The sequence below is a fragment of the Xiphias gladius genome, chromosome 5 (assembly GCF_016859285.1).
Source record: "Xiphias gladius isolate SHS-SW01 ecotype Sanya breed wild chromosome 5, ASM1685928v1, whole genome shotgun sequence".
In the NCBI taxonomy this organism is placed as follows: Eukaryota; Metazoa; Chordata; class Actinopteri; order Istiophoriformes; family Xiphiidae; genus Xiphias; species Xiphias gladius.
In genome coordinates, this window is record NC_053404.1 from 13,509,890 (window position 1) to 13,526,523 (window position 16,634).

Sequence of the window (16,634 nt, forward strand, 5' to 3'; positions counted from 1 at the left end):
TATGCTATTAGACTAAGTTTATGCTCTGTAACATTGGGATCCCATGAAGATCATTCTTTAAGTTAGTGGTAATAAATAATTCAGGTGTGTGTGTGTGCGTGTGTGTATATGTGTGGGCCTCACTGGTAGCTAGTAGCGTGCCTGTTCCTCCACATGGAATTCATTACATCTAAATGGGATGTTTATTTTCTCTATTAATTCCTGTTCCTCTATTATCAAGAGCTCCATCAAAACTGCCCCAAACTACTGCCCTGCAGGCAAGCTGGCATTCACACAAAAACACACGCTCAAACACACTTACACTCTGCTGTTAAAAGTGAATAATGCATTTGCTATGACAATAGTCTAACTCATTTATCTTTTTAACTTTTCTCCTCTGGTTCTGTGTTTTGCATACTCTCTCTTTTGCCATTTTTCTACCCACTGTGGTGTGTTGCTGCTTTGTGAAGGGAAGATTTAAGATCTGATTGCATGGTTGAACATACCACCAGGACCTTGTAGTATCAGCATGTTTGGTGATGTCAAGGACAACGGTGAACTTTATATTGTCATTCTTAATTGTTTAGTATACACAGAAGCAAATCCTTTCCCCGGATGAAAGGAGCCTGTGAAACCAGGACCATATGTTTTCCATTTACCAGCAGTGGTTTAGACATTTCAGCAGATTGGTCTGCATGTTTTGATGTGTGTGATTTGTATTTTGACCACTATAGAGGCCACAATATCCCCACAAAAATTATAACATGAAAATGTGGTCACTTGAAAAGGACCGCTGCCACATTACATAAGAAAAAGAGTCCATTTCAAGGTGAGATTTAGAGTTATGATTGGTTATGGTGCGGATTACAATTTAAGATAGTTGGCAGGGTTAGAGGTTAGATTGTCACTGGGAGCCAACAGCATTTCATCAAACATCCTTATAAGCAATAATGTGTTTGTGTGATGACTTGTACAAACAGTAGAAAAGATGTTGGAGATAGAGGCTTGTCAGTAAAAGCATCTTGATAATGTGTGAAACTGTCTTAACTAGTCTTGGAAGTTGTGGGGGAAAACAAACATATTTAGTCAGTCTTCCTTATTAGAAGAGGATTTAAGGAAAACCCTTCTCTCTGTGTCTTTGTCTCCTTGTAGGCTACTCGTGCTGCACTGACAGTTCACTGTTCGTCGCTAGGTGACTCTCTGAGGAAGGAAAATGAGCTGGCACTGATCATCGATGGTCAGACACTGAAATATGCGCTGTCCTTCGAGCTCCGCCAGGCCTTCCTCGACTTGGCTTTGTCCTGCAAGGCTGTCATCTGCTGCCGGTAGGGGAAGACTCATTCATTACACAAAGCAAACTTTGGGTTTATTACAGGGTATCTGCACAGTTCTGGAAAGCTTGGAAAAATATGGAATTCTGAGATGACAAATCACCAAAAAAAAAAAATTTTAAAAAGAAAAAAAAAGTCCAATACCTTGTTAGCGTTCAAGTCATCTTTTGTACTGATATTTCAGTTTTCAGTCTTCTTGTTTTTGGAAGATAATATTTATCTATGGTGCAGTTCATGGATTCATTCAAAACAAAAAGGAAATGACAAAATGACACAATGGTTGTCTGATGAAATTTCATTCCGTTTAACAGAGCGTGGAAAAATAGTGCAAATTTTTTCTGAATTAGCACTCAGTGCCCATAAAGTAGTGTGAAAGTTGAAAATCCTACAAAAACACGCACAAACATCATGAAAAATGACAGTGATGACAAAGTTTACGTCATGTAACCAAAAAAACTGAAACAAAATAGTCTGCACAAAGTCTGGAATTTTAATCCATCAGGAGGATAAGCTCTCTGTATCAGAAACATTTTTTTACAGATACACAGCATGATTGTGCTGTTGTGGGAAAACCCCTATATCCAAAGAAAAAGGAGAAGTTGTCCGCATACTGAAAATTGCAAGACCTACAAGGTCTATGTTAAGTAAACCCTTGTTTGTTAGCTGCTTTTAGGCCTGCACCTATAGCATCTATAGGTTAGATGTGTACACTATCCACCTTTTTTGTTTAAAACACCTGTGTTAAAATTTAGTCGAAAACATACCTGCACACTTCTTTCTCGTTACCAGTCTTTTATTACTTCACGGACATGACTGGGGTTTGACCACAAATGGTCCCCCCAGGTAAAGGTGAGGGTTTGTACTGTAAAGACACATTAGACATCAACAACATCTATGAATTGAATCTCATTAAATGCCAAAACGCCTATGTATAGGTCTAGCTTGAGTGCTGGCAGGAGAGGGTGGGTGAGAGTGATTTTCATTGGGTTTTAAATCCCTAAACTGCTCCTTTATAATAAAGTAAGCAAAATAGGCAATTGGAAGCACCTATTTAAGATTAATGCACACAAGAAAAAGATCAATTGGGCGGCTGTGGCTCAGGAGGTAGAGCGGGTCGCCTCTGACCACTAACTGGTTTGATCCCTGGCTCCTCCAGTCTGCATGTCGAAGTGTCCTTGGGCAAGATACTGAACGCCAAATAGCCCCCAATGTATCATCGGTGTGTGATTGTGTGTGTACGAATAGAAAAGAGCTGTATGAGAGTGTGTTTGAATGGGTGAATGTGGCGTGTAGTGTAAAGTGCTTTGAGTGGGACTTGAAAAGCGCCATATAAGTGCAGTCCATTTACCATTTACCATCCGTCAATTCTCAACACAGACAGATTATTTTCACTCTGTTATGAACATGATAGAGAGCGAGAGAGAGAGAGAGAAAATGTTTGTGTGTGTTTCCATGCACAGGCTTGCGTACCTGTGTGTGCATGTGTTTGTAAAGGTTTTCAGTTGCCCACGGTCAGCAAATGAATGAGGATTGATAAAAGGCTGTCCCGCAGCACAGCAGGAGTAATTTAATACACTCAGTTGCATGGAAATGTCAAAGTCATGACTCACTTACTGCTGGTACCCCAGGATTGGATACCAGTGTACACACACGCGCACACAGGCATTGCCATTATACGTTTCCATTGATACAAAGTGCACTCTGTTCATAGAATGTTTACTGCCTGTTCCCTTTTTTGGTCATGTTCCACTCAGCACCAGCTGTGATGTTTAATAAAAGAGTTTCCACTCGTCTTTTGTCTGTGTTTGTGTGTGTGTGTGTGTGTGTGTGTGTGTGTGTGTGTGTGTGTGTGTGTGTGTGTGTGTGTGTGTGCGCATGCGGGTGCATGTGCGTGTGTGTGTGTGCAGCCAGTTGAGAAGTAATTGACTCTCTTGCATATCCAGCCCATATCCGGACCCTCACAGGCCTTGCAAACAGCCTCCGGCTTCCTTCCCTCTATCCTTCACTCGATCCCTCTCTCTGTGCACCCCTTTCCCTCCATTTCTCTATCTCTCCCTACCCTGGCTAGGGATTGGTATCAAACATCAATTCTTTTTTCATGCAGACCAAAATGTTCCCATAGAACCAAATTTTGAAAGCATGTGAAGTGCTGAATGTTGGCATCAAATCTCTGGTCAGATCAATAGTTAGTTCCTGATTTGAATCAAAACTGTGTGCAAAAGAGCAGAGTCCTGATAAAAAGCCTTTATTATTTAGAAAGCTTGTTCATGAAATGTCTTCATCTGGGTTCATTTATCAAAACTCCACATACTTCTGTTCCTCTATGTTGCTCCTAAATACCTGAATTTTTCTTTTTTGCACATGTTTGAAGGTTTCAGACCTTTTTCTTCAGAAGTGCCACCATTAGCTTGTTAAATGTATTCCAAGATTTAGCTACTGAGCACAACACTGTGTTGTTGGATTTGCCAGTTTTAGATCATATTTTATTCGGGTAGTTTGTTCTTGTACAGCTGCTTGTGTTTACACATTATTTAACTTTTGAGAAATTTGGCTCCTTTGTTAAATAAAATATAAACAAAACAGACAAAAACGTCTATATTTAGAATCAAAAAAGGAATCAGAAAAAAGGTATTGACTTGATTCTGGTAAATATTTGTATTTGTATACTGTAAGTCAGTGGTTCTTAACACTTTTGGGCATCTGATCCCTTAATACAAAGCAATGTCTCATTTTATGTTACATTTGTGAAATCTGAAGACTGAATAGAATCTTAAGAAGGAGATGAGCTTCTCAGAATTTTTGGTTTCAATAATTATTACAGGCCTCATGAGATGAATTTACAAAGGATTTTGAAAAAAAAAACAGATTAGAGAAAGGGTTTCTTGTAGTAGAATTAATTTTGTATTGGTTCCTTCCCTGGTAATTATCTCACAATACCTTAGATCTATTTTGCAACCCCTTGGGAGGTCCTGACCCCCATGCTGGGAACCACTTATGTAGGTGACTCCTGTAATGAGGGAATATGTTCATCTAGGGAACTGTATTGTTAATAAGGTGCCTGTACATTAAGAGCTTTAGCTTTGACTTTTAAGTATAGAGGTGTCTGTAATATATTGTCTCATCTGCTGTATGTATGTGATTGTTCACAGTTTGGGAAAGTGTGCGTGTCTGTGTGTCTCAGGAGCGGCAGAGTCATGTGCGCTCGTATGCATGGGTTCCTAACTTCACTGTAGGTTTGTTTGTAGGAGGACTTAGCGGCTGCTTATTTTCTGCTCAGTTCCACCGTGAAGAGCACCGGGAGCCTTTCATCTTTCCAATACCACTTTACTCAATCCCAGACACTGTTCCCAGTGTTTAGAGGAAAGGTAGAGCAAGACAGAGAGAGATGAAGAGAGATTTGTGGTCAGAGGCCGAGAGACATGCAGGCAGACACACTAACACACACTTCAGACGCAGAAAGAGGAAAAACAAAGAGCAGAGGTTGATCCCATCCTTCAACAAAGACTTTAGAGACCAAGGCTCTCTATGAGGTTTTCCCCTCCAATATCCAGTGGTGTGTGCGGTGGGGGGGTGTGTGTGTGTGTGTGTGTGTGTGTGTGTGTGTGTGTGTGTGTGTGTATGTGTTTGTGCACGTGTGTAAATTTTTTCGCACACACCAATTTATGAATGTTAAGCAGACCACCCAGCTCTGTGATTTCAGCTTGACCAGGACATGGTTTTACGTACATATTCATAGAAGATAGACCATCTTTATGACCTGTGGGCTCCATCCGGATGTGTGTGTGTCCGTGTGTGTGTGTGTGTGTGTGTGTGTGTGTGTGTGTGTGTGTGTGTGTGTGTGTGTGTGTGTGTGTGTGTGTGTGTGTGTGTGTGTGTGTGTGTGTGTGTGTGTGTGTGTGTGTGTATGTATGTTTGTATGTGTATGTGTCTGTGTGTATATGTGCGTGTATGTGCGTGTGTGTGTGTGAGACAAAGGGGGTCATAATTTAATTTTGTCATACCTTCATCATAGCATCATATTGTATTCTGTTAGCATGTGATAGCTCATGCATCTGCAGATTATTTAAATTTGTAATATCATCATCAGAGCATTGAAAAACATGGTGGGGATTGAGCGCTAGACTTTAGAGTTAAATCTGTACCTGACACGCACGCACACACACACACACACACACACACACACACACACACACACACACACACACATACACACAGACACAGTCAGTGTGAAAGTGACTCCTCCTCTTTCTAGGAACAGTTTGAAGTATTGGCCACACTTTAAGTGGATAGTCCAGTGTTGATACTCAAGTTACTGTCACTTAATACATCACTGAGGCTCAGTTAATTACTATAATCAGGGAAATATAATATAAATATTTAATATTTGGATTTGGGTTAATCTCTATACATTCAGCAAATAGGTAATTGGCATATTGTTGAATATCCACTTTCTGCTACCAGATAATTTACTGTTAAAGCTACAGTAGCTGACTTTGAAGAGGAGAACCAGAACACACATTAAAAAAAACTGTTCCCCTCTGTTCCTTCCTGTACTTTAATGTAAAACACAAGCTAAATATACTGTAAATCATTATAAGAACATTTGCCAGTAACAGTTTTTGTCACTCATACTATACATAAACCACTGCAGTTGTAAGTCCTTTACTGTGGGAAATAAATCTTAACTTGTTGTACAAGTTTAATCCCAGTTCCAGTATCTGTTTTCTCCTATGTCCCCTCTTTTGTAGACGTACATGTTGCAGGTAGTAAGGGCAAGACTCACTTAAGCTGTGCACATGTGAATGACAGTGAACTGGCAGTAGGAATGCCTCGTCATACAAAAGCACATTTTGAAAACAGAGATGAAGACAAATTCAACCTTAGTCCCTGGGTCCATAAATGCAGCATTTAAGAATGTAAACACAGTGTGTGGTTGGATTTTTCTCACACAAGCTCTTCCCAAGATCACTACCAGTTAAGCATGATCGTTCCCTGATATATCTCTCTAAAAAAGGGCCATTATCCAAATCTGAATTCAGAACTATATGAATAGAAAGCTAGTATTCAATTGCACAGGAATAGCAGGACCATATATATATCTTTGTGGCTTGGCAAGAAAGAAACCCTTCTTACTTATCTTACTGCTACATAAAATTAACAGTGTCATCCAATCAAAAGCTCCAGAAGAGCTCCTAAATGGACCTTGTGGAAAAATTGTCAAGAATTAACTTTCAAACTCAAAGTGTTTTCTCAGAATGTTCACATTTAAATGAGCTGAAATCAAGCAAATAGTTTCTTTCAAAAACGCCTTGATCTTTAAGTTAGCATTTTAAAGTCATGTGAATTTAAACATGTATAGAATTACCATAGGTGTGCAAGACTAACAACAACATGGTTGGCACCCTCTACCATCTCTTTCACTTGATTTTTATTTTTTGTATCTCCAGCCCACACCAATATAAAGCTTTCAAAATTTCTTTCAATGGCACATGGAGGAAGATATAAAGGATTGATGGGAAAAACCGCATCCAAAACTTCTTCAGTAAAGCCAAGCAGGAAACCAACACAGGAGAGGGAAAGACATGGGATGGAAGCTGCCATTTCAGAGATGTAACACATGACTCCGTAAAATGAGAAAATATTCAAAGTACTGCAAATGCAACATAACACCTCACCATCATCTCTCAGTGGCCCTGAGGGAAAGCGTCTGTAATCGAGCCTCCCTGGGTGCTCCATTGTCAGCGGAGAGACAGAACCAGTTATAAACAGAGGATCAGTGATACAGGTCAGGAGGGTGGAGTACCACTGGAAACTCCCCCAACACACACACACACACACACTGAGGCTCACTCAGAGGTACACAGGCATGCACGCACACATACAAAAACACATCAAACGTAAGCTACGAAGAGTCTTATTAGCAGAACAGTGAATCATTGTTTCCTAATACCTGGTGAAGAGCACTAAACAAAGCCGTGCCAGCGTCTCATCCATCTTTCTTTTTCCCCTTTCAACTGTTGTACACTCTTAGTGCCCCAGACTTTATTCTTTCTTTCCTAGTACCGCTAGCCCCACCCCCACCATCCATCCCCTGAAACGGACAGCTGTAAACATTTAAAATGAACCAACCTTTTCTATCTATCTCTTCTTACTTGTTCTTCAGAGTGTCTCCACTGCAGAAGTCAGAGATTGTGGATATGGTGAAGAAACACGTGAAAGCCATCACGCTGGCAATAGGTGACGGTGCGAATGACGTTGGCATGATACAGACAGCTCATGTCGGAGTGGGGATCAGCGGCAACGAGGGCATGCAGGCCACCAACTCTTCTGACTACTCCATAGCACAGGTGGCGTGTAGACATAGTATAGAGACACACATGCATGGTTAGGGTCATAAAGATATGTTAGAGGATTAACATGAACATAGATAATGGATACATGTTTGGTTGCCCATCCTGCTAAAGTATCTTTAGGCAAGACACTGAATCCTTACCTGCTCACTGTTAAGTTGATCCTGATCTTTGACCTTCCTTTAGGGGGACAACTGAAAGGAGAATTTACTTATAGGGTTCACTCAAGTATCATGTTGTCAATACAAACAACATGATAAACAATTTTTTTAGAGGAGATCTGCTGCCAGTACAGCTTATAAGATCCCATTGGTGCTGAAAAGATGAATCAAGTAATAGATTTGTCGATCCACAGAAAATTGACAATTTTGACCGTGACCATCATTCAAATCATGTATAAGTGAAAAATGGCAAACACTATATGGTTTTAGCTTCTCAAATGTGAGGAATTATTGCTTTTCTCTCTTATATCATTGTTAATTGAATATCTTTGGGTTTTTCCAAATGCCAGACAAAAGAAGCAATTTGAAGATGTCTGAGAAACTGATGGGAGATTTTCACTGTTTTCTGACATTTTATGCACTAAATAAGCAAAAATAATTGACAGATTTAGAAATAACTTAACTAATTGTTATTTATCATATACATAGCTCACAATGACAACTCAATGGAAATGTGAACAAGACGAAATACAACCAGAGAGTTATCCTGACTGCAAAGGAGTGTCGTCTTTTCTGTGTCTGTGTCTTACACAAATGCGCTCTGTCACTTTCAGTGTTTGAATTGTTTATCACATAGCCCCTGGGCATCTTGCACAACTTAACCTTATCAGTGAGCCTCCTCTTCGCTCACCTCTCTCCTCTCCCAGTGACATTTCTGTCTTTCCCACTTTCCCTTTCTGTCTCTAATTTCTTCAAGTATTTCAAACTTTTCTCTCTGTCTCTGAACGGTAGTTCTCCTACCTAGAGAAGCTGCTATTGGTCCATGGGGCATGGAGCTACAACCGTGTCACTAAATGCATCCTCTACTGTTTCTATAAGAATGTGGTGCTCTACATTATAGAGGTAAGAGCTTTGCCACCGCACCCTCACTGTTTTGCACACACACGCTGAAACACACAGACATAGCTCCATTAACAGAGACGTTTTGCAGCTGTTTGTCGACATGGCTGACAGTGATGGACGATGTGCCCTTCTGGTGTCTGCTTTCTGTCTCTTTTGCACACACACACACACACACAAACATGCACATAAAAAAAATGTGTGTTTAGATCAGCAGTGACGAGACCTTGGTTCCAAGGATTGACTGCTTTGTGTGTGTGAGTGTGCTGAAGGGGCACAAAGAAGCCCTGGCCTGCCTGTTGTGAGGGGTATTTGTCAGCTGTGCTCCACCCCCCTCAGCCTCTGTCTGACATTAAGGATGCCAGCAGGTGCAGGTCCTCATGGGAGCCACAGTCTGTAGCCTACTGTCCCACTCACACCACCACTCTGTCGCTGTGCGTGTGTATATTTGTGTGTTTCCATGATTATCTCACATGATTGGCTCCCTGCAGAGTGCTCTAGGCTAAAGGTTAGAGACTGTCCCTGTCCATTTAGTGGAGACAGCATAAAGGGGATGGGGGTTGTGTGTGAGTGTTTTTTTGTGTATCTGACCTCACCCCTAGGCTGTACTCTCCACTGTATGCCCCAGGAATGCCACAACTCCCACAAGCGGCCCCAGACATTTTCTCTATCTGCCCTCAGATCAGCCCATGTCTGCTCTATGACTGTGTATGTGTGTATAACCAAGGCGTTAATGAAGGTTTCCCCTGGGCCAGAGTCACATTTAGGTCCCTTTGTTTCAGTAAATTAACTTCTGTGAAGTCAGACAGTGGTTTCTGAGCCAGCCACAACTTGCGTGAGGAATGTTTTAAGACCTTCATGCCAGATGGCTTAATGGAGTTACAGGAAGTGCAATTACTATACTAGTATATCTTATATTGAAAAATCAAAGTCACTGCCAAATGAATAATGATACATTGGAATAACTTTTATAAACAAATGGGACCTTCATCTCTTTCTGCCTCTGTCTCAGCCAGCTAGCCGACAAGTTCTAGCATTTTCCAAAAGTAGGACTACAATTCCGGTAAACGCTGCTGCTTTCAAGCTCTACTGGTTAGTTTTTCCATGTGTAATGTGAACAGAAGCATAAGTTTGGCCATCTCTTCTCACTATTTCCACTATTAGTACCTCCCTAAGGCAGATTTACCCTCCACTATTGTTCCTTTCATCCCCTCTCATCCTTGTCTTTGTGTCCCAGCTCTGGTTTGCCTTTGTGAACGGGTTCTCTGGCCAGATCCTTTTTGAGCGCTGGTGTATAGGCCTCTACAACGTGGTGAGTATCTACCCCCACTCCCTCTCAAACTGTCTCACTCTTTCACTTTTTTCCATTTCTCCACTCTCTCTCACAGTCTCACCCCCCTTCCCTGTTTTACTTAGTTGATGTTAAATGCCCTCTCATGCTTTCCACCTATCTCTCAATCAATCTCACTCTACTTTGTCTTCTTATCGCTGCTCTTTCTGCATGCCAGAGACTTTCATATGCATGTGTGTGTGTGTGAGAGTGTATTTTGGTGACTGCTGTGTATACTTATATGTCTGACTGCAGATGCCTTCAGGCTCCCCATTTTTAAAACATAATGGAATTCCTTTAAATTCCTTTTAGTCTGATAAGAACATTGATTGTCCAGCTAGTTAAAGTATGCATACACACTGCTTTGTCATTATGTGTATTAATGGTTATATGTGTGTCTTTTATGTGATCAAGATATTTACTGCACTGCCTCCGTTCACTTTGGGGATATTTGACCGGCCGTGCAGCCAGCAGAACATGCTCAGATTCCCGCAGCTCTACCGAATCACCCAGAATGCCGAGGGCTTCAACACCAAGGTACACCTACATACACAAACCACGTGCTGCATCTGAAATCAAAGCTCACTCTGCATTCAACTCTTAACATCTTTTGGCGTATCTGTGGGATGAATGCTGTTTGTTTGGGACGCCAGCAAGTAAACAGGAGTGGCATGGAGACTGGGATGTTTCCATGGCAACCCCCTAATGAGATTCATAGGGCCAGAATATAAGGAAGTCTTTCATTTTAGAGGGTACACCAGCAACCCAATGTACTGTATGTATGTGAGCGTGTGTATCCATGTGTTTGAGTGTGAATCTGTGTGTGTGTGTGTGTGTGTGTGTGTGTGTGTGCGTGTGTGTGTGTGTGTGTGTGTGTGTGTGTGTGTGTGTGTGTGTGTGTGTGTGTGCGTGTGTGTGTGTGTGTTTGTGTGTGTGTGAGTTTGTGTCTGTGTGTACAGTACAGGAGGGCAATTTTGATGGCAAGAACACAGTGGAAGTTGTGTGTTACTTTGAGGAATTGCTGTGTTTGTATGTTTTTATGTGTGTGGGAATGTTGGGACATAAATGCGCAGTGTGTGTAGTTTGCACTGACTTGTTTTATACTCTTTTCTCCCCTCTCTCTCTTTTTCTGTTCATCTCTCTCTCTCTCTCTCTCTCTCGCTCTGTCTTTCAGGTGTTTTGGGGACATTGTATCAATGCACTGATTCATTCAATTATTCTCTTTTGGTTTCCGCTCAAAATGCTAGAGCATGGTAAGTGACTTGATGGAGTAATTCCTTTACATTCCCATAATAGTGGATGGTAACACTTTGACATGGGGCATCTGTCTGCGTGTTCCCCACAGACTCTCCCTTCAATAACGGTCAAGGAAATGACTACCTGTTTGTAGGAAATATGGTCTACACAGTAAGTATCTTACTTGTTTTTACTAATTGTGTTTTTGTTTGTATTATGTTTTTATTTCTGTGTATTTTGGCATACAGATGTGTTCATATTTTTGCATCTGCACAGTATTTGTGTACACACTAGCACTGTGAAGCTTCCTCAGAAAGATTATGAGTCTCCAGTCAATCTAGTCTCGTCTAGCCAGTCTGTCTCCTCTCCTTTTCATCAGTCTCTTCTCTTTGTCTACTTCTCCATCTCACGGTCTTGCTATCATTTTACTCCCTGCAGTCTCATGTGAATGTCAGTGATGTTTATTTGTTGTGTTATGCACGTGTAGACTACAGGGGGCTGTGGTGTCCTGCGTATTTTAGCAGACATTGCTGAGTTAACTATATAACATGACTGTTTATTATCTCCACAGTCGCCAGTGAACTGATCCTGTTTCTCTGTTTTTTAATTTGCCCTCCCTCTCCCCTCTCTGTGTTTTGTGTGTGTGCGTGTGTGTGTGTGTGTGTGTGTGTGTGTGTGTGTGTGTGTGTGTGTGTGTGTGTGTGTGTGTGTGTGTGTGTGTGTGTGTGTGTGTATTGGTAGTATGTGGTAGTTACAGTGTGTCTGAAAGCTGGAATGGAGACCACCGCTTGGACCAGGGTAGGAACATTAACACACTCTAATATGCCACACCACATGTGCTGTATTTTACTCAACTGTCGATAAATAAAGAGGATGGGGCCCTCTCTCTGAGGATTTCATAAAACTTGGTCTAAATGCTTCATAGTCTGGAAAGACTTGGGAAAAGATGTGGCTTACCTTGATCTTGTGGCAGAGGTTTGAGGTTTCTCAAACTGCAGCTGCTTGCATCTCATCTTCCAAACTCTTCACGTAGGGCTGCAGTTTTTTCCATTGCTCTGGTGCAATATTTCAAACTTATCCCCCGCCAGTAAAACTGGGAAAAAATATCCAAATGTTGATAAAATAACACTTCCTAAGCATTCACTTCACTCGAATGCTTTTACTGTGAAGAAGCTGCAAGAGGTGTTCAATTTTCTTTAACAGATTAAACTTGTGAGGAATGAATGGAGGTCATCACTGCTCGGACAAAGTACAGCAAAGGAGAAAAACAGATCAGAAAACAGTGAGAATACCATCTGTTAGATGAATACTAAATACAGAGACATAAGATATTAACAGATTTAATCTTACATAGTTAATTTAGAGCACAGTTTTCCTCATTCCTTTCATGAGAAATACATTTTTACACTCATCTTTTCAGTTGCTCTCAAAAATTGAAATTATATAGGTTCGGTTATAGTGTATACGGGCGAAACTTGAACAACTCTAAATGAACTTTGCTTCGGTAAAATACAGTAAAATAGCTAACAAAATTATGTTTTCAACTAGTAAAAATCTGGTCAAACAATTATTAAACAAAACTAAGAATCTGACTGAACATTTGGGTCGCACTTTGTGTTTTGTAATCAAGTCAGCAGAGATATGCATAGAGCTCAAAACAACAGTAGCTCGGAGCCTGACATTATTTAGCTCACTGCTACTGTAGGAGAGAGAGAGATTGGCAGGACGGACAGAGTGGCGCTGACACCTTTGTCTGTTCAGCTGTCCACACAACAGCCTGGTCGTAATGAAGCCGGGTCCCTCTGGAATTCACACAGTGTCCACTTACAGCAGATCACAGAGAGCGGGATGAAGACAGGGGAAGGAAGGAGGGAAAGGTTGTCTATATTTGGATGAGCTGTATGTAAACTATTTTACCTCACGCTGTCTCTCTTTTCTGTCTCTTAATCTCCATCCCCTCCTGCACTCCCTCCATTTGGATCTTCTTCATCTTTCTGTCCCTCTTACTTTCTGTTGTAGTTTTCCCACCTGGCGGTATGGGGAAGCATGGTGCTCTGGATGGTCTTCTTCGCTGTCTACTCAGCCATCTGGCCCACGATCCCCATTGCCCCAGACATGCTGGGCCAGGCAAGTCCACTCTCTGTAAACATGTGTCACTCATTTCAGTAACAGTGGGTGATGGGGGTTAAAATAGCCCTGCTCTCTACATCTCTTTTCTGCAACCTCCATCTGCCCCTCCCGTCTTCCAGGTTGCCAATACATGGCGCCTATGAGACTCACCTCTTGGGTGTTCCACGTCGGCACTGCTGGAACCCCAGGGGAGATTTATGCCCCTCCAGCCCCTCTCACCAGGCTTCCCGCACCTGCTGCATGTCACCCGAGCCCCGGTCTTTTACTGCCCTCTGTGGAGGTGTTGACTAAAGAGGGTGGGCTGCTGCTGCCGGTGGTGATGAGGGTCCAGTGGGGATGAGGAAAATGTACATGGGGACCCCTTAATTGAGAGACTCATTTTAGAGTTTGGGGATAAAAGCGGGGGTGAGGTGAGGTGCCCCACTGAGTGGGTAGGGGAAGGGGAAGGGGTTAAGGGGCCGTCTCAACTCCCCTTAACCCATTAATTCAATTTGTGTCAGAAATCAGGAATGCGGTCAAATATCTCTGCAGCTGCTCAGTCTAACTGGGGAATGGTCAGAGACACTCAACCACCACCCCCCAACCCTCCATCATCTGCCCTAACTACCCTATTACCTCTCTTGTTTCTCCCTGCTCTCGCTATCTATATTTCCATCTGTCCATGGGGGACAGGGTAATGGAAAAGAGCTGTATATTTCTTCTCAGAATAAGTGTGTGTAAATTTGTGCATGTCAAAATGAATGCGCTATGTGTGTCCAGCTATGTGTCGATTGTAAAGTGTTGAAGACCAACAGTCTGTTTCTATGGATATAACAAACCAGAGAAAAACATTTGGCATGCCTCTTTCCTCACAGTGTATAAAGACCATGTGATATCCAATGTGTCCAGTCCTGTAAAAAAGAACTGTGTACCTCTGTGTGTAGGTGTTTGTCACAGACAGAAAGAGTGTCTGTGAGCCCAGTTAGATCATCTGCACTGTGGTTGTGATTCCAGCTGTTGCAGGGGATATTTCCTAATGGGTTTCCGATTCAATTTCCTTGTTGCCTCTCCCTCTGGGAACCAAATTGTCTCTGTATCTCTGTATCCAAGCACAGGACACAGGAAACACATGATATGGGCAATAAAGTAGCAGAAGTTAAGGACTTTATGGTGAATTAAGTGTTTGCTACTATTGACTTAAAAGTTCACACCTAGAGACAAAGAGTTAGGCTTGTGAAACACCACAGAGCTCTTGCAGATAACTAAAGGGGAGCTATAAGGTAATAAAGAGAAAATGGAGGGATTTTTAGGAACAGGCAAGGACAAGCAACAGAAGATAGAGTCACTAATAATGAAAAGAAGTTTTAAAAGAGTGAGATTGGAGGGAACAACAGGAGAAAGAGATGTGTGGGAGTATGAGGCAGGGACACAGACAGACAAATTGAGACAGTGGTTAGATGCACGATTAATCCCTGGAGACTGACTGAAGATGAGGGTCAGAGGTCAGTGAGGCTGGCTGCAGCTGGACTGCAGAGAGAGGTAGGGGGGATCTGTGGTTTCTTTCTAGCATTTTTATCTTTTGGCATCATAGAAGCATTATATTTCAGCTGTGGGAATACTCTGCTAAATCCAGTTTGTGGTGGAGAGATGGGGTGTGAGGAAGCTGTTAAAAAAGTTTGGCTAATATTAGGGGTAATCAACTTTAACTAACTATGATTCTTTATGCTTTGTATGGCTTTCACTGTGCTTTTTCTCGCATTTCTCTCTGCCTTTACCACGTGTTTCTCTGTGCTCATTGCAGAGAAAAATTACTTAATACTCAATTTGAATTAATATAGGAGCGAAATAAATAGAGCCTGTGTGTTGTCATTGCAGGCTGGCAGGGTGATGCAGTGCTGGCACTTCTGGATGGGTCTGGTCCTGGTGCCTACTGCTTGTTTACTCAAAGACTTTGCTTGGACTGCGTAAGTAGAACACATTTAATATAAATACATAGGAAATCCATACAGAGACTATTTAACTTAACCAAAGCATTTACATAGCCCTTACTGAGTCTATGTCAACGCTTACGCACACTTTATATTATGAATCACATGTGTCTGCAAAGTAAAACACTCAAACTTTCCTTCATGGGTCTGATGAACTTATTTCTTCGGTGCAGCACACGTCGCACTGTGAGGAAGTCTCTTTTAGAAGAGGTGCAGGAGTTGGAGGCTCGGGCCGTCGACCCAGGGGCAGCTGTACTTAGGGATGCCAGTGGCCGCAGGTATATAAAATACTCCTCAAAGCATCTTGGGATACCACTTGCATTTTTACCCAGTTTTATTGTGTCATCAATCAAGTTATTCTGTTGATTTTTTTTTTTTTTTACTTTTGCGTCATTTTTGGATTTTATCCAAGGGTTATTAAAGTAGAATGACTACAGAAATTTTTCATGAATATTCCATTATTATTTATATCATCACTCTATGTACATGTGCAAGTTTGGTATAAAATTGTATATAGGTGATATTTTTTTGTATGTATGAAATAAATGGTATTTCTAATTCCCCTGTGGCACCGTCCATAGGGCCGAAGCCAAGGCTGAGGTCCCATAGAGCCAGAGCTGTCACAAGCTCACAGAGGTAGTTTCTGGGTTTGCACTGTCCCACTTTGTGAACTGTGACTTCAAATGACCCACTGTTAGCTGCTTTGGAGTGATTCCCGCCTGTTTTCCATTAACTGAGTTCAAATCTCTCTCTGTTTATCTTTTAATCACCCATTCCCCTTTGTCCTCAGTATCATTTTAAACTTTTATTTCTTTTCTTATGTCAATTTTTTCTATTCCTCTCTCTCTGGATCGCTTCCTAGGTGGATCAATTTGAACTGCTGTACAGACCTGGTGTGTTTACTGGATTTACCTGTAGTTCTCTCGTTGTGACTTAGCCTTGGTAGAGATGTGTTAGAACTGATTGCATTTTTTACTTTTGGGGGAAATTTGTGCAGGTTGTAGATAAGTATGTACGTAGGATTGTAGAGGTTTGACCATTTGCCTGCAGTGCTGGAAAGTTTTCTCAAGTACTGTATTCAAGGAAAAGTTCGAGGTACTTGTACTTTACTTGAGTATTTCCATTTTATGTCCCTTTAAACCTTAATTCCACTACATTTCAGAGGGAAATATTGCACCTTTTCACTCTACTACCTTTATTTGACCACTATAGTTACATCTTACTTTGCAAATTCAGATTTCAAATACAAA

At 41.6% G+C, this 16,634-nt stretch overlaps 1 protein-coding gene across 5 annotated transcripts in view; it reads left to right on the top strand.

Annotated features, from left to right (window-relative positions):
* atp8a2 (ATPase phospholipid transporting 8A2) overlaps positions 1-16,634 on the top strand; it is a 49,504-nt gene that overhangs the window by 28,932 nt on the left and 3,938 nt on the right. For 4 of the 5 annotated variants that reach the window (XM_040126665.1, XM_040126667.1, XM_040126666.1 and 1 more), the window contains 11 exons: positions 1,132-1,304; positions 7,474-7,657; positions 8,614-8,724; positions 9,959-10,033; positions 10,466-10,588; positions 11,226-11,304; positions 11,397-11,458; positions 12,029-12,085; positions 13,307-13,414; positions 15,272-15,360; positions 15,558-15,662. In XM_040126665.1, the coding sequence (XP_039982599.1) occupies positions 1,132-1,304; positions 7,474-7,657; positions 8,614-8,724; positions 9,959-10,033; positions 10,466-10,588; positions 11,226-11,304; positions 11,397-11,458; positions 12,029-12,085; positions 13,307-13,414; positions 15,272-15,360; positions 15,558-15,662 (1,166 nt within the window). Of the gene's footprint in view, positions 1-1,131; positions 1,305-7,473; positions 7,658-8,613; positions 8,725-9,958; positions 10,034-10,465; positions 10,589-11,225; positions 11,305-11,396; positions 11,459-12,028; positions 12,086-13,306; positions 13,415-15,271; positions 15,361-15,557; positions 15,663-15,965; positions 16,021-16,634 lie in introns of all 5 variants that reach the window. The other variant, XM_040126669.1, reaches the window with a different exon arrangement.